Below are 24,427 nucleotides of genomic sequence, written 5' to 3'. Positions count from 1 at the left end.
GTTTCACTAGAACCGAAGCACTGTATGTGTGACCCTGGTTATAATTAGGGGTGCACTGATAATCAAAACAGACATGATGCTACATTAAATCCAATGATGAACTGTGAATAGAATATTATTCTGATGCTTTTTTTAAAAACTCTTTTGAATATTTCTCTGGAGTGTTTGCCTGCACCATGCTGTTCAACACTCTTTCTGTGTACTTCACAATGGCCTTTTGTAATTTTTGTTTATCTTGCTTAATCTGCATTGGTTGCAGGTGTATTTGGAGGCATTCTGTGATTAAGTAACAAATTCAAGTTTAACTGGAAATTTTATATTTGACTGAGTTTTTGAATTTATTTAAGTGAACAATTTAAGTTGTGCTGCAGTGTATGCTTAAAATAAAAATGTAACAAGTTGTAGTTTTTTTCTACAGAAGTGTTTTTACTAGTACAAATGCAAAGTGTTATTTTTGTTTTTAAAAAGCAAGTTTTTTATTTTTTTGCTGCAGTATTGGTATAGTGTTGAGTCAGTGCAGCTGGATACACATTTAGCACAGGGATTTTTTTTTAATTAAGTCAGACACAAACAGTGCATCCAAATAATTAATTGAACAGTGTCTGTTATAGCTGTCGCATTGTGACCTGATTTATTTTTTTATAGCATCCACCGTGGATGAAAAAGAAGACCAAAGCAATGATGACACTGAAAATATAGACGATGACTCAGGAAAAGTTGTCCAGCCAACCAGTAAGGAGTTTAAGAAGACATGGGGTTTCCGTAGAACCACTATTGCAAAACGAGAGCTGCCTGGAGAGGTGGACTTTAATGATCCGTTGAACGCACCCCTGCGCCGTAGTGGCCGTCAGTCGAAGAGAACGGATAAGATGGAAGAATTTCTGTCTACGTCGAAGCGGCGTGGGAGGAGGAGCGCACCGGCTAACCTAGAGAGCTTCGACCCCACAGACACAGAAACGGCCTCTGAAGCCAGCTTCGATGGGAATTCAGAGGCAAAGACCCCAAGCCAGGCCAGCGTTGAAAGCCTGGACATGAAAGCAACCCCTGACGACGATGGAGGTAAGAATGAACCGGACGCTGCTGCCGCCAGTCAGGACAGCAGTGAGGCTAGTGACAGTGATGAACTGACGCTGAAAGAGCTGCAAAATCAGCTAAGGAAGAAACGGGTGGCAGGTGCCCCAGGGGCTGAGGAAGAGGGGCTGGAAGAGGTTGAAAGTGCAGAAAAGCCTGTGGATGAGACAGGCAGCAAGAGGCTGTCAGGCAGCCCAGGGAGAGGAGGTGCAAAAGAGAGTGCCATTAATGATGCGGAGACCAAACCAGGACAGAAAGGCAGCAAAGATGCTGGACGTGAGGGACCTTCAACCATCAAATCAGACGCTGAGGGTTATGATCCCAATGCACTGTATTGCATCTGTCGGCAGAAGCACAACAACAGGTATTTATATTTTGGTTTTTAAAATTACATTTAATACTGTCAATAGAAATACAAAAGTTGCAGAAGCACCTTATACCCGAAGTATAGCTCCTTGTGTAAAATCATTCAAATTCTCTAACTTGGGCGATGAGTGCTACGGGCCTTTAGGGGGTTAAATTAGATGAATAGCTCATTTGTGTAAAAGTGGAGTTTTTGGTTGCTGCTTTCATTATTTATATTCAACTTCCCACCTGCCAGTAGGAAAGCCAGAGATAGGGGCTTGTGTTCATATAAAAGACCACAAAATAGTACGATGATGATGCTGTTGCTGAGATCAATATTGGCCATCGGAAGACACATAGCTATAATTGTTTATAACAATGTAGTTTTTCTCCTGCACTTTCCCCCAGCCCCAGTGACGGGTGCCTTGAGAGTTGCAGCAGTGTGGTCCCATTCAGAACAGCAGCTGGTGTGTCAATGACAGAAAGTAGAGCTGACAGGCAGTTGGCAGACAGAGATGAGAGAGGCACAGGACAAAAGAGAGAGGAGATAAAGTCAACAGTAGTAGGGTAACGAAAGAATAAAGGAACATTTAAAGTATACAGTTATTAGAGTTAGCAGCCACCTTATTTGCCCGGAACCTTAACTTTAAAAAAAAATAAAATAAATAATTCCCCCTGAAGAAATGCTTATTTCATAAAGAATTGCATCTAGCAGGCACTTACTGTGTCATTCAGTGTTGACGTGACGGTTAAACACAAAGCAAGAAGTTGACATTTGCTTGTGTTTTGTGTCTGTCTAACCAGGTTTATGATATGCTGTGATCGCTGTGAGGAGTGGTTCCACGGAAACTGTGTCGGCATCACGGAAGCCCGCGGCCGCTTGCTGGAGAGGAATGGAGAGGATTACATTTGCCCAAACTGCACTCGCTTGCAAAGCCAGGGAGACAGAACTCCTCTCACGGGGGAGGAGCAGCCAGAACTGAAGTCGGGGAAGACCTCTGAAGACCAAACTGCAGCACCTACCGACGCAGAGAAGCCAAGCGAGGATCAGGGAATAAAAGGCAGGATAGAAAAAGCCACAAATCCCAGTGGCAAAAAGAAAATTAAATTATTCCACCCGGTATGTAGTCAAATTCAATCTTGGCAGGTGGGGGTTATAATCTTGCTGTAAATTGAATTCAGCTTAATAGTTGTTGGGCTGTACAGTTCAGACAGTATTGTATTACAATGCATATCACTAGTGTAGCACCTAAAAAATGGAAGGCTCTGTGTCATTTCAGACGTAGTTTAGCCTTAACCCCACAATGTCCATTTTCCCACTGGAGACCCCTTTTTTTTACCACCTGGAAGTGGTGCTTTCCAGTTTAATTTACCCTCAGTTTTGGCATGATTAGGGCAAACAAAGATGCTAATATGTGTGAATGCACTGTTTCTGCCCATGTAATCCCAGGTACACTTAAGTATAGGGGTCTCTTTCCTAGACTCCCAGATACCTGGGTAAGTTGTTTCTGCTGTGTTGGCACAGCAGTGGATGTTCTAACCCCTCTGAGTTTATTTCCAGGTTGTTGAGACTAGTACACTCCCGAAGTGTATTGGTTCAGGGTGCTCTAACCATGCCTTGCCAGACTCGGTTTACTGCGGTAACGATTGCATTCTCAGACATGCTGCTGCTGCAATGAAATCCCTAACGGAAGTCAAAGAACCAAAACCAAAAGAAAAACCTAAACTGAAAGTGCAGAGAAAATCACCTTTGAAAACCCCACCCAAGGTAACTTTCCATTTTGTGGTATCTGTTAATCTGTGAAGAGCAATTGCTTTGAGTGTATAGAAAACCATTTATATGACGTTCAGGGATTCATATCTTTGTCAATGAATAGACAGTTTGGTCACCAACCTAAAATGTTGAGCCACACTTTTTTTTTTTGGTCTGGGTTGTCCAATGGGTGCTTCTTTTAGTAATTACAGAATATGGATTTTAGGTGGTGGCTGAACAATAGAGTAATTTTATTAAACATTTATTCAGCAGAAAAATACTGGTAGTGTGTTCTGTAATCTAGTTTGTTTTACCATTCTCATCGGTGTTGCTGCCTTAAACAAAAAGGTTAAACAGCTGTATTAAATAAATACAGTGCACACGATTTTTATAATTGCAATTGTCAAAAGCGTGCCTCCGTGCATCAGCAGTTTAAATATAGTATGCAAATGTCACTGGTGCGCAATCACTGAGGACAATACATCAAAACAAGTCCACGTGGATAAGCAACGTGTTATATGATCACGATTATGTTTACTCAGGTTTTACTCCCATTTTACTACAGTACACTTGAAGTGATCATCTTGTGAGGGTGCCTAGTTTAACTGCCGTGCATGTGTTACGTGTAATGGCCTTTTGAATTAAAATGACAGTACAGTATTTTATTATCAGGACTACCACTGCATTTAAGCATCTGTGGCTTGTTTTTTTTCATTTGCAAATATGCAAATTTTTCACTAAGTGGAGATGCAAAGCTCTGCAGTTCCCCCCCTCTCTCCGCGCCGCTGTGCAATCCCCCTCCCTCTACATGCATATCACACAATAACAGTGCTGTACTCCGTATGTGTTTTTAATATGGGGGTGGGGGGGGTCCATTTGAACAAGCTATTTAGAAGTAAGGCAGTGTTATAGCAGTCTTTCACCAATATAACTAAATGCAGCCCATATGGCAACTGGTTATGGTGATTTGAAAATAAATATGCCATATTGTAAGATAAGAGACATTTTATTAGAAATACTTTGAGTAAGTTGACACTACTGTCAGATCTTATTTGTGGTCCAGGCGTCTTCTGTGCTGACCTTTATTGAACCTTATTTTTTTAAAATGTCAGTACCAGTAGATGTTCGTTAAAGAATATAAAACTACTTGTTGTCTGATTACAACATTAACATAAGTGTCTTAGCAGTAAATGTTCAAGTATTGCGGTAAATGTGAGTTTTAACCCTTTGCGGTCCATTTATTCAGTGCCTGTGAGGCATGTCAGGTCCAGTTTATTTTCACACGCGCTGTTTATTTTACATGCACTGTTTAAAAGTAATTCTTTTCACAGTAAAACATGTTTGAAAGGCACTGCATCTCAACAGGACACTCAGTACTGCATCTCCAGAAAAAACAACTAGAAACCTGTGCTTGACTTCTTTTTGATGTCGGACAGGATCGGACCGGAAAGGGAAAATTGTAATGTCGGACCTGGTCCGACATAAGACCGCAAAGGGTTAATGGACAGGTGTAGGATCTGGGACACATGCACAAACCAGCTACTTGTGCTTTAGATTTCCAAGTATTGTTTTTTGTAGTACAATGTATACATTTTTTTTTACAGGGGCAAAAGAGAGTTGGTCCTGAACGGAAGGTTGTGAAGAAGACCACGGTGATGGTTAGTCAGCCAGCAGGAACTTCCGAACCAGAGACGGACCAATCCGGACAGGAAAGTCACATGCCGTCCTGGTCCAGCGATCATAATTACAATGCAGTACAGACAGAAAAGACTGCAGCCATTTCATCATCTGTGTTTTACAAATCGTGTATGTATCTCCTAGGGGTTTTCAACATTTTTGTATTTAGTTTACAGCCTTACCACATGGTGACTCCCAATGACCAGTAGCCAGTAATTTAGGGATTTCTGCCTAATAGCAAGGAAGGTTTTTCAAAGCTAGTTTTGAAATGTTGTATGCACAACTCACAGTAGTGACCACATCTCTTCAGAGAATTATCATGATCATTCCCCTTCAGGACAGGTAAGTTTAAATAGTGACACTAGTTCTAAACATGAGAATAGCATGGAGAGGGCCAGGGGTGTATATTCTACTGCATTATCCCATAAAATAATTGATACAAGAGAAAAAAAAAGTAATAGCTGTAGTGGAGAGTTTCACAAGCATTTGTAAACAGGTTGGCATGATGGTGTGCTGATTTTTGAAGAATACAGGGTAAGTATTGAAATGGTTATTTAGAGCCTAATTCTCTTTTATTGTATCAGAACTACTATAACAGAATACGGCTTTAAACATCAAGTGAACTCACTCCTGAAGATCGTTTTGTTCTAAACAGCATTTCACTACACTTAGTACTTATAACGGCAAACAACACCCAGTGCTTAACTTCTGTACCTAAGTTACTTGCAAGCTTCTCCATGAACCACCGGTGAGCTCTGAAGATGAGCTCTGCTTTGGAGCTGCTGCATTTAGATTCAGACTATTATGTAAATCTTCACCTGGAATGCCCTTGTACTTTCACCTGCTTTTAGAGGCAGACAGAATACAATCAGAAACCTTTGCTTAATACCCACGTGTTCATTGTAGAAGTGGCTTTGAATATCACTATTAGACTTAGCGTTTGCTCTGGCACAATTTGATTATTAAACCAAATGTTTCTTAATCGCCTTTTGAGAAGCAAGTTTAAAAATATGGTCAAATATTTGTGCTAAAAATATATATCCATGCCAGATAATTGATTTGAATTTGGGGGGGGGCATATCTTTTGGCATTGCCTTGTAAAATTCCACTTGGACTTTTATAGTTGCTTTGAAGTTATCGAGTAACTAATTCATTTTCAAGTTTGTCCCACCCATTATGGAAACGTTGTTTCATTTCCTGCACTGCCCCAGCTGATGACTTGCATCTGTTACACAGGTAGGTAGTGATTTGAGTCCTCATTTTTGTATAAAAGCACATTGTACCAATGAAAAAATGCAGAGAACAAGTAAACACTGCAGTTGTTACTGTAAATCTAAAAAGTTCCACTTCTGCATTAGGACATGCAGTGCAGATTAAATGTATATACTGAAATCCCAATTTAACATTACCTCAGACCTCCACACCTGGTATAAACCAGTATTGTGGATGGTTATTTGTTTAAAGCAATGACAGTTGCTTTCTACTGTAAAGTGTTACTTTTTTATTTTTTGCATAATACTGATATACTGGTTTTTCATATTGCGTATCCACGTGTTGCTAAAATAAAGACAGATGTCACAGATATGTATGCAGTTTATTTTATTTCCTTAGTTGTTCAATGACAGAACTGGTCCCAAATTGTCACTTACATTCAGTAACTAAAAAACTCATCCACTACGTGCATTATAAAAGTCTTTTTTTGTAACTAAAAACGTGTAGGTTAATATTGTGTAATGGTGAAGTTGGGGAGGTTTGCATAACACATGGTTTTAAAATGGATAAAGCCATGTATGGGTGAAATGGAATTTGGATTTGGCTGCAGCACACATTTCTGCAGACTTCTTTCCACCCTTTCACTGCTGAAGTCTTCTGGAATGGCTACAAAGAACTTACCAAGAGGACCTGAACAGTCTAAACAAGGATTCTGCTCCAAGATGTGTTCGGGGATCAGTTTGGAAGACATTTACATATTGATTCGATGAAATACTCATAGATCAGTATACAAATACATCAGCTAGATGTGTGCTTACATCTAGTATATATTTTACAGATAACCTTATTTAAAAAAAAAAAAAAAAAAGCAGTGTCTGCTTTTTGAAGTAATTTAGCAACAGGTTTTAGTTCAGTATACTTGGTGGACTACGACTAGAATATTAGTTATTTATTAAGCCTGTATGAAAGATACTGAATTATTGTTTTACGTCTCATATTGGAAGGTAAAGGAATTCTTTGTTCTCAAATACCAAGGCTCGTAACACATACACCCCATCACTTGATTAGTAATAAGAGAATGCAACAATCGCATTTCTGAAAGTGGTCCATTCAAGACCCGTTAAAATCTGAATGATAACAGTAGAAATTGAAGACAAGTTCTTCAAGGACCAGTCGTCTGTCTGTTACAAGGGAGGCAGCCGTGAATCTTCCATCCCTGAAGGTTTTTTTCTGGGGGAGGGGCAACATCCAAAAGAAAGGCAAGAACTGCAAATTGAGAAACAACAAAATGACCCAAACTGGAGTTATAAAGCCAGGGGATGTTTTGAGGTTTATTTAGGTCTGCAGCTATTCATTTTAAGAACAATACCACATTCTTACAAAAAAAAAAAGCATTTGTACACAGATCAACTGAACAGTAGTAGTTAAGAGTAGTATTCTGTGTGAAGTGCAGTTACATTCTCTGTCACAACACAAGAACACAGCAATGATTGGGGTAAACTTTTACAACAGTATATATAAATAATTCAAAGTTGCACTCTCTGGGTAACCACCGTTAGTTTAGGTTGTAGGTGCAACTAAGGTTACATTATTAACATAACATATATACCTGTGTATATATAGCATAGGTCCATGGCCTAAAAGCCACCTAATAAGGGAAATTTTATTACAATCTGTTACTTCATTTATTGGAGTGTAGAATAAACAATAATGGAAAAAAAAATGTATTTCATATATAGGAGAAGGGGCCATGAAGTACAGACTATCCCTATTGTAAAATAAAAATTATATATCCACCATATTGCAAATATAGAACATCACAGTGTGATGATAACTTCAGCTATTACTACCAATCTGTACAGTTTGTACCATAAGCCAGATAGGATAGGAAAACAAGAAATGAAGGCATTGTACTTTTGGTACCTCTAGTGGTGGAACATAAATAGACTAACATTAAGTGAATACATTTTGTTGCAGCTCCGGTTTGTATTTTAATAACATTATTAGGGAGAGAATCCTAGTTCTGGATGAATTTTGTGCATTGCGTGGACTTTGTTTCGTTTTTATGTGATGGCGTTTTAGCCTTTCCAGTCTCTGTTTAAATGTGGTTTGCCTTTACACCATCTTATTTTAGAGAGGAATTGATAGGTCATTATCATTTGAAAGGTAACACTGCTTTTTATACTAATTTAATTTGAAAACAGTATTTACCTTTTACAACCCGAGTATATTTTTATTAAAGTACCTGACATTTTGTATGAAGTCATATAGAAGCAATACACACAATTGTTTAAAAGCAGTTGAAGTTTAAAAAAGCTAGTTTCTAAAGCTTTCTATAGGCAATTCCTACCAGAATCTGTAGCATCCATTCTTTTGTAATTCTAGAACGTGTATGTTTACTGGAACTCTTTTTTTGTTTAGTAATACCAACTTAACATTTTTAGGTTTGCAGTGGTATTAGGCAAGGGAACAAAACAGGCATATTTTATTTCCTAAAGAAACATATTAGGACTCTGGGGTGAAAATGGACAACCACAAACAGTATTGTATATCCTGTATATAGCATGGTTACATTTCATTTAACCAGTAAAAAATAATTTGAGAGAACCCTTCTTATGAAGAGGGTCTTAAAAGCAACAAATTTCTTAGGTGATGAGGCATAGAAGATTAGATGGACATTGATTATTGGATACAACAGCAAGAACAGTAGATACTGCGAACACAGTAAGCTCTGTAGATTGTTTTAGAATGTTTTCTATTGGTGTATTATTCTCTCAAAGATCAGACTGACATGTTTTCTTGATAGGTAGAAACAAACACAGGCCTGTTTTATTGCATAGGATTCGTTTCCAGTGGATGGTTTGACACAAGTGTGTAAGCCACTAGCAGTATGGTGCCCAAACTTCATCACGTATAACTGCAGCTGATACACAAACAGTTAGCATTTTTATAGCACGCCACCAAAACTAAGCATTCACAATACTCTTTGGAAAAAGTTCTGTAGCACCTTAGTCGGTCAAATGCCCGAGTGTTTAACCGGTGGGTAATAATGACTTGTGACATTCCTTTTGTTGTAAATGGTAAATCAGGTTAAAACACAGGGAAGCATGTATATATTTCTCTGAAGTGTGGATGGGTATTACCCTTTTCCAATGTGGTGAGCACTATGTGCTCTGAATGAAGTGTATGCTCTAGGTTAGACAAAGTTCTTCTCAATGCAGCCTTTTAGTTGTGTATCTATGAATGGTCTGGGCTAGAATTGTGCGTGTCGCAGATAGCTTTCCCTTCCTCTAGGGTAAGAATGGACGGCTCTCGGTCTGGCTTCAACAGACCTGGTATGTGGGACCCATTGGAATGAAGTGACCGCAGTGTTAAGAAATTGACACTTCATACAGCCAACGCAACAGCTACTGTGTGAAATGAAATGCATACTTTATAAAGCTCATAAAAAAAATAACAAATGCATTGTACCCAGAATCTGGTGCTTTCTTATGCAATGCATTAGTTGTTGAAGAGTATACAAGGTCTGAAAGGATAGACTGGTGTGGTAGATTGTTTGCAACACATGTAATATACTTGAGACTTTTTATCATGCAAGTCTGTAGTTTTAAAATCAAATAAAACAAATTCTGCATTACTTGTTTCATGGATTAGCACAGCATTTTAAGGAGGCAATCTAAATCCAAGCAAAACTAAATTAAATGAAGAAACACTATTTAAAATGATATATATATATATATATATATATATATATATATATATATATATATAATGTGTGTGTATCCAGCTAGATGCTTGCTGTCAGACAATGGTTACCGATATTTTATGCTGTATATTGGAGCATCATTTGCGCTTTATATTTGGGATTTCACCTCTCAAGAATGAGTTGTTAGGAATGATCTTTTACACATTTTTAGGCTGGAAAGAGTCCCATATGAATCAGCTCGCAAAGCTATCCCTGGAGACAAAATGAAAATACTAGCAGCTAGCTAGATCATTCTCAAACAGTACCAGTGTACCCAATGCACTTTAACAATGCCACTCCTCCTTGACCTCCCTCCACTGCAGAACAGACCTCTCACACATACCCCCTGCTGGAGATATACACGTTTTTAACCTTCTGGGCCAAAAGTTTTTGTTACCTGTTGCCAACAGTACCAGAACTCAACCCAGATGAAAGAGTAAACCAGAGAAACAGTGTCTTTAAAAACTTATCAACACTTTGAGAAATGCAGTTAATTACTGAAGACGAAGGTCTGTTGTACACTTTATGGTATAAATGCATATTGCTCATGTGAGCAAGTATTCCAAATAAAGAATAAGAAAGATAACCTGGTCTGTCTATTTGTGCCCAGTTTATGCAGTGAAAGAAATAAGGAAAAGTGGATTTTTATACATGGTCCTGTACACTGCATGTCTGCAAATTGGGCATTCAGTACTGCTGCCTTCCCCCCTATTGAAAGGGTTCAATGAGAGTTTACATTGAGTTATACTGGCTTACACACCATTCTAACTTCTATATGGTGAAATGAAAACCACAATGTCATATCTATGAAATGTGAGCCAAAAGATTCAGTTTAGCACTTACATCATTTTTTTTTTTATTGAGTACAAGTTACTAAGCTAGCAGGAGACATGGTTATGGTGGTGTGACAAATTATACATTTGCAAAACTCTGAGAAACCCTAACATATGTAACTATTTGCAGGTTACCACCTCTGAAATCTAAACCTTGTTGATACAAAGCAACTAGAAGTAAAAAAAAAAAAAAAAACACACAGCTTTTATAAGCAGATTTCCTGAGCTTTCAAGATAAGCCAGATGCTAAAATATGACTACTCTGGAAATTGAACACCTGCAAGTTATAGGTTGCAAGTAGAAAGCCTTAAAATAAGTTTATACGTGTGTTTTAATATGAACTAAATTATTACAAATTAGAAGATAACTGATAATGGAAGGGCGCTTCCATTTGTTCCCACTGCTTTTTCACAAAAATAATGTGATTATTGCTGTGTTGATAATCTTTGGAAATTGGGGCCTTAATAGTAATTGTATGATCAATCTTACTAGGTCTGACGGACAAAATATATCTTCATATGAGGGTTACAATTACAGCTGAAGTTTACCTTTCTTAATACAAGACTTGGCTATCGCAAAGGATTCCTCAAATGCCAGGTTTAATGAGTTAATGGGAATGGCTTATTAAGAACAGGTGATATGCATTGGCACATTGGGGTTCACCATGTGAGTGATTTCTGTACTTAAATCTTTTGTACTGTACATATAATAACAGACTACACATTTTGGCATGCTGCTTGTTTGACTGTCAGAGATTTTGTGCTTTCAACAGCTGCAAAGGAGACGGAAGGAGATGGCAGCAAAATGGAGTCGACTACATCAAGCAAACAGCCTTCTGGGCCATCCTCAACAGCCCCAGCAGCCAAACAACATCATGCTTCTGGTGGGGCTACTGCTAAAGCAAAGAAGCACCCTCCTCTGTCTGCCACCAGCAGTTTGGCTTCCAAGAAGACTCCATCGTCTTTGAACAAAGCTAAGAATCTTAAGAGCCTCAGCCCTGCTCCTAGTACAGGCCTATCTGCCTCTAAACACCATGCCTCTGGGGCTCTGAGTATCACCAAGACTTCATACACAATACCCAAGAAACTGCCGTCCACTTCCGGTGCTTCCCCTGCAGCGAGACAGCCTTCAGGGTCGTCAGTAACTGCTGCCCCTGCTGCTCCATCTAAACCAGCCCTGCCCAGCGCTTCCCAGCCTCAACCCAACAACCAAATCAGACAGAACATCCGCCGCTCGCTCACTGAGATTCTCTATAAAAGGTGAGGCTCTCTGTATACTTGGGGGAGGGGAAGGGGTCCAAGGATATTCCTTAGGAAAGTGTCTCTTTTTTTAAAAAAGTTATTTTAATTTGTATTTAATGGGGAGGGTGGGGGTGGAAAACCAGGTTCCATCCCAACTTTACCCATGCACCCACTTCATAATCCTCTCCCAACCAAGCATAACCAGACACTTGGTCGTAGGTGATGTGGTGTAACATTTGTCAAACGTTAACAAGTGTTGTAGACTTTTGACAGTGACAGGCTTAAAAAACAATTTTAAAAAGAAAAAAAAGATACTGATATATAACGTGTTATAAAATCTCTTAATTTATTGAGTCACTTAAGTAGATGTTAACCTAAAATGACCTTTCAATTTAGTATTAAGTTATTGATAAGTTTGTTTGAACAAACTTCCTCCCTAAAGATAAAATGCTAACCCATGTGTATTTTTCTTTTAAGGGTGAGCGACAGCGATGACCTGGATATATCGGAGAATGAGGTTGGCAAGATTGCTTTCAACATTGAGAAAGAAATGTTTAGCATGTTCCAGAACACAGACAATAAATACAAGAATAAATATCGGAGCATCATGTTTAATCTCAAGGATCCTAAAAACAAGGTGAGTTGCCACAAAGATCAATTCAAGTGAATAAAGAAAGTGACTGATTACAAACTGGCATCACAGGCAAGCTGCTCATTTATAAGTTACTGATTTTTGTTTAATTGTTATGCTTAAATGGTAAATACTGTAATTAAATAGCAGGGGGGGTTTTTGCATGGTATAGCTACAGGTTTTTCTTTAGCAGCCTCTGCATTATATATATATATATATATATATATATATATATATATATATATATATATATATATATATATATATTAGTTTTTTAAACTTTCCACAGAACATAAAAAAAAAAACATGAAAATATTCCAACAATGCAGTAAAAAATACAATATAAGTTAATGAAGTTGATTAGATCAATATACAGAAAAATCATATATCCAAATTTACCAGTTAAAAACAGTTATACTCTTAAATGTATAAATAATCCCCTGTATTTATGGTGGTTTTCAGGGTCTGTTTTATCGTGTGATCGGGGCTGAGATTTCTCCCTACAAGCTTGTGAGGTTAAACCCAGAAGAGCTTCTGTGCAGGGAGGTGTCTGAATGGAGGGAAAGGGAAACCAATGAGGTGAGTTCAGCTTTTAACTTTTCATATACAGTACTGTACAGTGAAATGCTATCTGCAATGCGGCATGCATCTGTTGCACCAAACCTCCGTACATTAAAAAGGATTAAAGGTTTAAGTGCAGTCAACCGACTAAAGCCGAAACATGTGACCAAGCTTGGTAACATGTTTATTCCATGAGTTGATCCTTGTATTTAAACCAGTTATTTGTTACTAAAATACTTCAAACCCAAACGAGTTTTGTAAAAACAAACGCTGACTTCAGTACCTTTTTTTTTTTTTTGGTTATTACCTTTTTTAGGCCCAAGAATCAAGCCAGAAGTCTCAACGTGAACCTCAGAAGTACGGGCTAAAGCAGGAGAACGTGCCCGATGTGGATATGGAGGAATCTCCACCAATGTCTGATGGAGACGTATGTATTTTAACCCCTGATCTCTCTGCATGCTGTTATCATTTCCTCTCAGACCAGCTTTGTGACACTGAAGTGAACACTGAAGTGGTTCTTTGGCACTGTTACAAAGAAGGATTTATGTTGACTTCAGGCATCTCGTCAGTTTTTGCCAGCTGGAGACTTGCTCATAAAACAACTTTTTTTTTTGTAATTAAAGTTGAAATCCTAAATACAATGTAGCAACTTACTATTTTTACTACAATAAATATAAGTTTGGTGTGATTTAGCAAGTTTATGGTGAGTATTTTTAATGCATAGTTTAGTTTTCATCTAATGCATAATGTATCATTAGAAATATTTGCAGAATTTAACTAGAATGGGTTGCATTATTTAAGGAACAGGAGGAGCCTAAACCCACCCCTCCAAAAAGCACTCTTCCAGTTCCTGACATCTTCAGCAGCATGTTGAAGGACACCACGAGTGAACACCGTGCCCACCTCTTTGATCTCAACTGCAAGATCTGCACAGGTAAACCAGTCCACACACAGAAGCAAGGCTGCTGTTTAAATATATGTATGTATTTCCACATATCCGATCGGAAATGTCCAGTGCAATAACCTATTTTTCTTTTCTGTTTTTCACTTTGCTTTACAGGCCAGATGTCTGCAGAAGAGGAACCGGTGCCAAAAAAAACAAAGATATCAGTAACTACTACTGTGAAAAAGCCAGAGCCTAAAATAAAACAAGAGGCCAGACCCACAATGGCGTCCGATTCTGAGGCATCACCAAAAACAGCTGACGGAAAATTGCAGTGTGCCCCAGGCAGCACAACCGCAGAGAGCACCCCTGAACCCAAGTGGAAGACTGAAGTCCATCACCCCATTACTGACTCGCCAGCATCGCCTGAACAACCTAGCAGTCCTATTAGCACGTCCTCCTCTTTCACTCCCATCCCTATCCCAGCAGTGTCTTCAGTAACCATCATGCACAGAGACCCCAGGACAGCAGGGTACCGCCCTTCTGTTACAGTGACGCCTGCACCACTGATCGTACCCACTGAGGCACCACCTGCTAGCACCACTGCAGCAGGATTGAAAACCGAGATTACCAAACCTGCAATGCCCCCCCCTCCGCCAGCTGTTCCCAAGTCAATACTGCTGAAACCTGTTTCTTCTCCGGATACCAGATACTTTTCCACATCTTCATCTAGTGTCAGGTGCATAATCAGCTTCAGTTTTAGTTTAGAAAATGCTAGGCATTAAAACTTTTGACAGCGTCATTTTTCAAGATTTTGCGTTGTGTTTCTAATCAGCAAACTCGTGTTTTTGTTGCAGCATTGCCGAGTCCCGGTCCCCTCAGGATGGAGAAACCACAGTCTTCCTAGCTAAGCAGGAGATTGCTTGGAAAGGATTTATCAACATGCACACTGTGGCAAAGTTTGTCACAAAAGCTTATCTGGTTTCCGGGTCTAGTGACTTTCTTGCAGAGGTTAGAACAAATCTTAAATCCCTTGTTTTATAATGTAGTCTTCAATAAATACATCTTGAATATGCTATGAGGTAAAAAAAACAAACTGTAAAATCATAAATATATATAATTGAACCACAGCACTACAGACGCATGTACTGCTGCTAATGCTTGCAAAACAGTAATCCGATCATGTGAAAAATAAGCATTATTCCTTGTTGTTGTTTAGGATTTACCAGATACAGTCCACATCGGCGGTCGCATTTCCCCACACACAGTCTGGGATTATGTGGGGAAACTAAAATCATCTCTATCTAAGGTAAAGAGACTATTATGAAGCTAGTTCTAGTTGTTGGACACTGGCACTAAAGTAAGTGAAAAAGCAGCACTTGGAAATCTTAAAATGCTTTTGTACTGCACTGACAGTTAGTTGTGGATTCTTTAGTATTTTCAGAGGGTGTTGGGTGGGTGGGTGGGATGGGGTGGGGCTGACCTGTTGAATTGCATTTTGGCACAGTAATTTAACCACAGATAACGTGATGTGTTCTGCACTGGTGATGCTACTTGTGTTTCTCTACAGGAGCTGTGCTTAATCCGCTTCCACCCCGCAACTGAAGAGGAGGAGGTCGCCTACATCTCTCTCTACTCCTATTTCAGCAGTCGTGGGCGCTTTGGCGTGGTAGCCAATAATAACCGACGAATTAAAGACCTGTATCTCATCCCTCTAAGCGCCAAGGACTCTATCCCATCCAAACTTTTACCCTTTGATGGGCCAGGTAAGCATCAGTTCTGTAGGATGAGAAATTCACTGCCCCTGTTCGAAATACAAAAGAAACAAAATGCATTTGTTATCCTGTTTTGCATGAACATTTTTCAAATAATTTTAATTCCTTTATTCACTCTTTAGCAGGTAAGTACGAGCAACCCTTATATCACAGCACCCTCCACAATGTGTGTTAAAGCTCTTGGTTACTGGCATTATAATGCGTAACCGATTCAACGCAAAGAGCTCTTTTCTTCCATCAGACAATACTAGCTATCTTCCTGGTTTTCTGTCTTTTTTTTATTTTTTCATTTTATGTACTTTCTATATTGTACATGACTTTAATAAATAAAGAATGATATGCATCCTTTAGTGGTACAGTGTTAGATGTCACTACTCTTGTTTTTATCACACTTTTTTTTTTTTTGGGGACACTACAGAAACTTTTTTTGAGGGACAAAAAAAACTGGTGTACATATAGGCTTGCCACAATATTTCTCTACATCTGAATCTAAATGTCATTTATTGTCTATTTTTATTTTAGAAAAGCAAATGGTAATATAAATACTGGTGTACATTAGTAGGTAACCCCAACAATAAATAGTTTTACTGAAATACACTCTTTGGTTTACAAGTACAGTAAGTGGCAAGTTCTACCCATACTACTATCCTGACTTGCTTCTGCATTGAGCACACACGTAACATAGCAACAAAAAATAAAGCAAAAGCTTTTTTTTATTTTTTATTGAAAATAAATGTAAGAATATTTATCTAGTCTGTAGCACTGCACCACTGCTTTGGAACAGTTGATTTAGCACTCTGTCTGCAAAATTGATCTCTGTTCCTTATTCAGTTCTATGATTCTGGCTTAAAGAATTTGAGAGTTACCTGTAAGTTTGGAATTAGAACATTTTCAGTTCCTTTAACGGTTGGTTCAGGGGGATATTTCTGCACAGTATTTGTGAGAATAAGCTTGCAGTATGATAGTTTGTTCAATATCACATAGGATGGGGGACAGGGGAGTGGGCATGAAGAATAAATATCTTTTATAGACTATGTATCAAGATTGCTGGCTGGCCTTCAATTGGTATGTTTTGCAGTGTGTCCATTTTACACATGCTTTCTCAAAGTCCATGTCAGACCTTACCAGCCCAGTCAGGACAGATACCAAGCTGGACCCAGCCTGCCATCAAGGTGGAAGGCACAGATCCTGAACTGGGTGGACAACATGTCCGAACACACTGAAGGAAGACGATATGTGTGTGACTCTCATAATGTAGGACTTGGAGCCATTGCCAGGTTCTACTGTTGGCTTAAGAGAACACATCATACACCCCAGAGAGTTGTCTTCTAGTAAAGCCTGGAAAAGTTCAAACTGTTATGAAGTATTGTACAGTGTGACATGCTTTCACTGAATTATGACTACCTACCTTTTTTCCAACTGGATGCCTCGGTGATCATTCAAAGAAACGTGCTAGTAAGATCCAGATACATTTCCTGGTACTTCAGGGGAAGTCATTGGGTAACATTCCACACACTCGCTACTGTTGCCAGGAGTCTTACTGGAAGTGCATCTTTTGAGGTTATGTTTTTACGAACATTTTAAATAATTAGGAACAAAGAAGAAAAGCCTGTTCAGCAGGGCTTCAGGGTGTTCATCTTACTGTCTGATTCTGTGACAATAGAGTGAACGAGCCTCAGCATTCGGATCTATCAACATGGCAGGAAAATGGTACAGCTGTACTTTAGGACAATTTTGTAGTCCAGACACACACACAAACATTAACACACACATACCGGTACAGAACAGATACTAGGAATTAATTAGCCTTTAATAACTGAATGCAAGGGCAAAGGAATATTTTCAGAGCTTAATAAAGCAATTTTAACAGTACACACCCTGCATTGTTTCATGTTGGTATTATACAGTTTTATTCCTTTCAGAAAGTTGGACTTTGCATTTGCCCCTTGGGTCTTGAAACACTGCAATCTGCTTTATCAGCATATGCAAAACATTAACCAAAAACAACTCTAGGGACAGCCTTTTAAAACTTGTTTAAGTCAATGTAAATATAGTGACATACAATATTTCAGAAGCGCACATACAAAAGCATTTGTGGGATTCGTGGAGGATATGCCCTTTATACATTTAACTGTATCATTTACACTGGGGATGGTGTATTAAGCACAGAGGGCATCACAGCGTCAATTAGAAAATAATACTTGCAGATCCACTAATGTTTAGAACAGAATAAAACACAAAGGGACAGCTTAATCAAACACAGGTTACGCTCAAGTGCCCAGTTTCACAGCTCTCATTCATTGTTTAGTTTTCCTTTTCCTTGAATACATTTCTGAACCCCTTCACACAAAATAGCAGCAACATTATCTCTCCACCCTGAATCCATATTTTGGACTACCGCACCTTAACAAGATGATCAGGTCAGTGAAGCCAGGCAGGAGTGCCTCTGCAGTAAGAAGTCATGCTTTGCCACTCTGAAACCGAATAACACAGATGGATCACTTCCTCTTGAAGAGTGCTGCTGTTGTATAATTCATCTTAATTATATGTACAGAAGTAATATTATCAAGGAGACAATGCAAAAAAAAAATAAAAAAAAAAATATATATATATATATATATATATATATATATATATATATATATATATATATATATATATATATACACACACATACATACAATCATGATACCTACCTTAACAACCGCCAATTAGTCTGGGGGGGTGGAGCACGTATTGGCACGTCTTCTGTCTGATATTAGTAGTCAAATTGAAAATATAAATAAAACAATAGTATTCAACACTTCTATGCCTGCATCAAATGCTAATACACAATGCTAGCAGTACACATGCCTCTTGAATTTCTAATGATCAGTTGTCTGTCCACTGTTAAACTATATACTGTAACGAATGGACAAGTTACACTGACCTACTATACTGAGAAATGTCACAGAGGCAAACTTAGTCAAGGCGACAGTGAACATGCCTACCTGTTATGTGCTCATGCCACTATGCGCTTATTTTAGTAAAATTCTTTGACAAATGTATCAATGAAAATGTTCCATATTGCTTTGTAACACTGGGAAAGAATCGCCTGATTGCAGCAGATTGGAACCCCAGTTACTGGTTTGCTGAGTGGAGTACAACCAGGTTAGGGGAAGTCGGTAAATAGTCAGTTCACTCATACTTGCTAAATTGATATGGATTCAGCTTTTACTGAAGTTAAAGCCTTTATGCAAACCCAGTAATCTCTATTACGACCACTAAAGGAGTAATTGGTAATATGATCTTAATACAGGACTGGCTGTGTTTCTGCTCGAGATTGATGTTTTTAATGTTTTATATATCTCTTTTATTGTAGGATTGGAGTCCTCCCGTCCCAATCTTCTCCTTGGTCTGGTAATCTGTCAGAAACTCAAACGTCCTGGAGCCCCTTCTGATCCGGAAAAGGGTGAAGAGAAGAAACTTAAAGTTCAGGTTCAAGAAGAGGATGATGTTTCTTCTCTTTCAAAAGCACCAACGCTTTCCAAACCTGAAAGTAAATCTGAGAAACCTCTGCTTTATAATCCTGAGATGCCCATTAGCACTACTCCTCCTGGGTCTCCCCCATCTGGTACTTCTTCTGAATCGTCCTCAAGTTCATTCACGACCCCGTCTGTGTTCTCTCTCCTGTCCTCTGTTAAAGCTGCTACTGCCAAACCAACAGCAGGAGGAGGCGAAACTCCACCATCAGGCACTTCTGCCACAGCCAGCTCAACACCTCTGCAGCAGATCCTAAACACTCTGTTTGGCAAAAAGAAGCCCAGTGAGTCTACAGATTCATCCCAGTCTACACCAGAACAGAGTGCAGTTGAACTCACAGTATCTTCAGCTCCCGTTATTGACCCGATAGTGCAACAGTTTGGTCAGATATCCCAAGATAAAACCCTGGATGAGGATGATTATGATAGACCGTACGATCCTGAGGAGGAATATGATCCAGAAAAGCTCTATGGAATGGATACGCCTGTCAATAAAAACAAACTCTTTCAGACCAAAAAGGTGTGTGAGGCCCCTGAGGTTGACGAAGAGGCCTATGACCCCGAAGATGAAACCATATTTGAAGAAGCAAAAGTTGTAGTCAGTGATTTCCCGAGCCGTGTGCTGGGCATAAAGAGCAAAGACCGGCCTGCTAATTACATAGCACCCGTAAATGATTCATCTTCACTGACGGAACAACAGAAGATGCTAGAAGAGTTAAATAAACAGATCGACGAGCAAAAAAGACAACTGGAAGAGCAAGAGGAGGCTCTTAGACAGCAGAGAGCTGCAGTTGGGGTTTCCATGGCTCACTTCTCCGTGTCTGATGCTTTGATGTCACCTCCTCCAAAATCATTAGTAGCAAACAGTGACTCTATACAGTTGGGCAAGAAAGCAGAGGCAATAGCAAAACCTCCATCTTTACCAAAGCCTGCCCAAGTAATAAATCAGCGAAGAGACCCAAGGCAGAGCAGGGATCCCAGGCAGGCAGCGACTAGGAGGCCATCTGAGAAAGAAGAGGTGACCACAACAGTCGCTGCTGAAGTTTCTTTTTCTCCATCACAGCCAGTGGAGGCGCTGAATCAACCTGCCCCAAATGTTGAGCCTGAAAGTATGGAAATGTCCATACCACTATTGGGGGAGAAAATAGAACCCTATCCAATTACTTCTGAAACTGTTGACATCAAGCTGATTGAAAATTCTGCTCCACCATCTGGTCAGTCAGCAGGAGATGCATTTTCTGAAGCTGCAAGCAGTCCTTTTACGTCTTGGCCAGACCCTTCAAGTCACCAAAGCCCTGGAGACTTTTCAAGTGGTCCAGTGCGGCCCACACGCAAAGTTTTACTGCCAACGCCATCTCAGCCTCCAATGTATCCACCACCAAGTGACAGTGTGTCTCCTGTTTTATCCTCGCAGCCTGAAAGCACGCACCCAACCGTTTCCATGCAAGATGCTGTTCACATGTCACAGACGGGAATGCCAAACCCAGAGTTCATGAACCAGCAAGAGGTGCAAAAAGTTCCTTTCCAGTCTCAGTCTGGTCCTCCACATTTTGAGGGACAGACTGATCAGTCCCAGTTCAGAGATGAGAGACAATCCTATCCGTTCCAGGAGCAGTGGGGAGGGTCCCCACAGCAGTTTGATGGGCCGAGAGGACCTCCTCCCCCTCACGTGATTGGACAGGGGGCGCCTGTCCCATTCCAGCCAATGGGACAAAGGGGGCCACCCCCATCAAGATTTGCAGGCCCCAGGGGTCCCCCACCTCCCCAACACTTGGGGCAGTTTCAAGAGGGCCATGGAACTTCACATGGACAAAATGAACCTCCCCAGCCCAGGTTTGGAGGGCCAGGAGGACCTCATTTTCCTGGACCGAGGGGCCCCCACCCACCTTTCATGGGACCAGCACCTGGTCAGTTTGAAAACAGAGGCCCCCCACCATCTCACTTTCAAGGACCACCACCCCCACACCAATTCGGGGAACAGGGTCCCCCACAGCCATTTATGGATCCACAAAGAGGACATGAAGAAAAGCAATACGACAACAGTAACACTTATCCACAGGGGATGGAACATCACAGAGCACAGCCACCACCTCACATGTTAAGAGACAATAATAATAGGACATCTTCGCCATCTCCCTTGATGGGACAAAGAGGGCCCTCACCAAACCAGTTTGATGGTCCGAGGGGCCCCCCTCCAAATCATTTCGATGGGCCAAGGGGCCCCGCTGCAAATCATTTCGATGGGCCAAGGGGCCCCGCTCCAAACCAGTTTGAAGGTCCGAGGGGCCTCGTTCCAAACCAGTTTGATGGTCCGAGGGGCCCCGCTCCAAACCAGTTTGTTGGTCCGAGGGTCCATCGCCTGACACCACCGGGGGATATGGGCGGGCATAGATTCCCACCTCCAAACCAGTTTGGAGGTCCAAGAGGTCCTCCGCCCCATCTTCAGCAGGGTCAGCGGGTACCTTCACCCCAGCCCAGGGGCCCTCCACCCCAGAATTTTGAAGAATACAGAGGTCCTCCTCAACAGTTCCAAGGCCAGCGGGGACCCCCACAACCCCAGTTTGGAGGTTCATGTGGTCCTGGACCTGCTCAGTTTCCAGATAAAGGTGGACGTCCTCGATTCCATTATGAAGGTCAGCCTCATCCTCAAGACGGCAGAGCAGCTCATCACCCTAGACCTCTGCTTCCTAATCCCCCTGAACAGCCTCAGGAAGGCTGGAATAAAGCTCACAGACAGAACCGTTTTGAACATGACCCAGAGTCCGAACCCGATGAGCATTGGCAGTCTCCTGATATGAGGGGGAGAGACAGAGGCAGAGAAAATTCTGAGCCTCGGAACAATGGGGAGAGGCAAAGGGATAGATTTGATGCAGGCTCCCGTGAAAGAGCGAACCCCCAAGGTCCTGTTCGTCAATCAGATGAAAGGCAGAATCGATTATCAGAAGAAAGGAGAAGAGATCGGGATGGAGCTCACGGCAGGCCATGGGAGAGAAACCAGGGTAAACCATGGAGCAGAGAGCGAGAATGGGACAGAAACAGAGAAAGAGACAGAGACAGAGATTCTGACCGAAACAGAGGCAGGGATTGTGAGAGACACAGAGATAGAGACCAAGCTCCAGAACAGGAAGTGGACAGGAACAGAGAACGAGACCAGACTCGAGGCAGGGGCAGAGATAGAGAATCGGACAGGAGAGACCATGAACGGGACAGAACGAGGAACAGAGACAGGGAACGGGACCGGGATCATGACAGAGAGACTCACAGAAGAAGAGACCGCGACCGATCAAGAAGTAGGGATAGAGAGCGTGGACGAGACCGGGACAGGGACAGAGACCGAACAAGAGACAGAGATCGGGACAGGGACAGCAGGAGGGACAGAGAACGAAAAGATAGAAGCAAGAGTAAAGAAAAGGGGAAAGATACCAGAATGGAAGCAAAAAATCAGAGTGAGAAAACTGTGGAAGCAGAAACTGCTGCTGAAAAAAATACATCGTCCTAACTGCCCCAGGAACAAAAGAGACTCCAAGGGACAATATGTGGTTGGCTCTTTAATACTTTTATCTTCCACTGACAATGAAATATTAAAACATTATAATATTCTAACTTTGGACTCTTTTTTTTAAAGCTGTCACATGGCATGTAAATACTTTTCTTAAGCCACACAGACATTGTTTACGACTGTGTTCTAAAGTTTCACAACAACAAAAAAACTTTTTCTGGCTGGTTTCACAGACCCCGATTAGCACTAATCTTGGATTATATAATGTACCTAACCAGCTGTTCAAGCCAGTTCAAGATGTTGCTGGACTGCAATTCAGTCTTTTTTTTGTTGTTTTTTTTGTTTGTTTTCTTACAGTATAGATTTCTTTACTACAGAACTTGTTAGAATGTTGTTTCAAAAGTGCTTGCTCCCGTTGAATTGCAGTAGGTCAGTAGGATTCACAGATAGAAGCTATGTATAAGAAGAAAACAAGATAAGTGTCTGATATTATTGTGTGTTTCTGTTTTACATGAGCCTGTTTTTCCTAAGCCGTACAGTTTTATTCAGTTTCTGACTAAGCACTATTTAGATACATTTTGAGGACGTGTTGCGGTAGGACCGTGTCGGATCCTTCTTAAAGTGGTAATCACTTTATTTAGTCGAATCATATGTCATTTTTTAAATTTGTTTTCTAAAATGTACGGCATATATTTTTTTTTAGTAAACTATATGCATTGTGTTGTGAAATCTTAGAAAATGTGATTCTGATTCTTAAAAAAGAAAAAAAATGTATGTGAGTTGCATTTATTTCCGGTGCATCTAAGAAAGCACTCACATTATTACTTTTTCCACTTCATTCTTCCAACGCCTTGACTGTAACAAAAACCCCATCACTGTTTGACATTGCTGAACTGAAGAGGCCCTTATTTGCCAGGTGTCATCATCTTCTGTAACGCTGCTCAAGAAATAACAACTCCTGAGAGTCATGTGGCAGATATAACCCGGTATCTACTATTGCTTCAAAACAATTACCCACACGCCCCATTATTAAGGTAACTACAAAATGTAAATTATCCAGACACACAATGTATCTTGAGTTATTTAGTCTGGATTCAAAGGTTCTATTTACTTTGAAAGGAACCATTCTACTGAACAAAATGGAGAAGATGATGATAGAATGTAATGTTGAAAATGTTTTCATTTTTTGGTTCAAAATCTATGACTGTGGACTGCTGAAGATGCTCTGCAAGATCCCTGTATCCTGTGTTCAGACACTTGTTAAATTGTATTTTTTAATTAAAACTTACTACTGTTTATATATCATGTTGTCTTTCCTTGATCATTGAGAGATCATTTTTAAAGCTTATTTTCATGTTACCGCCATTATAAACACATGTTTCAATTATCTGTAGAAACATACAACTGCAAGTCACCAAGATGAACATGAATTGCCTAAACTGAGTTGTTTTCTCCAGCTAAATTACAGTTTGTGAGAGGCTGCTTTTATATACATATATATCCAGATTTAATAGGAGTAGGCCTACTGTCACAACCCAAATTCCCATGCACGAATCACACAACCGGGCAACTTCAAGTGAAGCAGCCTACCAAAGCTACTTGAAAACATCCCAGGAGATTCCTGTGTGGGAATACATAATGGTAAGCATAGATCTGTCATGAGGACTATGAGACGGCAAA

General features: G+C 40.2%; 1 protein-coding gene across 3 annotated transcripts in view; it reads left to right on the top strand.

The window, feature by feature from the left end:
* LOC131696589 (death-inducer obliterator 1-like) overlaps positions 1–24,047 on the top strand; it is a 35,674-nt gene extending 11,627 nt beyond the window's left edge. For 2 of the 3 annotated variants that reach the window (XM_058990911.1, XM_058990913.1), the window contains 15 exons: positions 646–1,435; positions 1,825–1,983; positions 2,221–2,536; positions 2,978–3,184; positions 4,774–4,975; positions 11,409–11,895; positions 12,355–12,514; positions 12,971–13,087; positions 13,386–13,496; positions 13,871–14,003; positions 14,130–14,691; positions 14,810–14,963; positions 15,172–15,261; positions 15,523–15,718; positions 19,089–24,047. In XM_058990911.1, coding sequence (XP_058846894.1) covers positions 646–1,435; positions 1,825–1,983; positions 2,221–2,536; positions 2,978–3,184; positions 4,774–4,975; positions 11,409–11,895; positions 12,355–12,514; positions 12,971–13,087; positions 13,386–13,496; positions 13,871–14,003; positions 14,130–14,691; positions 14,810–14,963; positions 15,172–15,261; positions 15,523–15,718; positions 19,089–22,747 — 7,343 coding nt within the window. In that variant the 3' untranslated portion in view covers positions 22,748–24,047. The remainder of the gene's footprint in view (positions 1–645; positions 1,436–1,824; positions 1,984–2,220; positions 2,537–2,977; positions 3,185–4,773; positions 4,976–11,408; positions 11,896–12,354; positions 12,515–12,970; positions 13,088–13,385; positions 13,497–13,870; positions 14,004–14,129; positions 14,692–14,809; positions 14,964–15,171; positions 15,262–15,522; positions 15,719–19,088) is intronic. The other variant, XM_058990912.1, reaches the window with a different exon arrangement.
* The last annotated feature ends 380 nt before the right edge of the window (positions 24,048–24,427 follow it).

The sequence above is a fragment of the Acipenser ruthenus genome, chromosome 18 (genome assembly GCF_902713425.1).
Source record: "Acipenser ruthenus chromosome 18, fAciRut3.2 maternal haplotype, whole genome shotgun sequence".
In the NCBI taxonomy this organism is placed as follows: domain Eukaryota; kingdom Metazoa; phylum Chordata; class Actinopteri; order Acipenseriformes; family Acipenseridae; genus Acipenser; species Acipenser ruthenus.
This window is presented reverse-complemented; position numbering and strand designations above follow the sequence as displayed.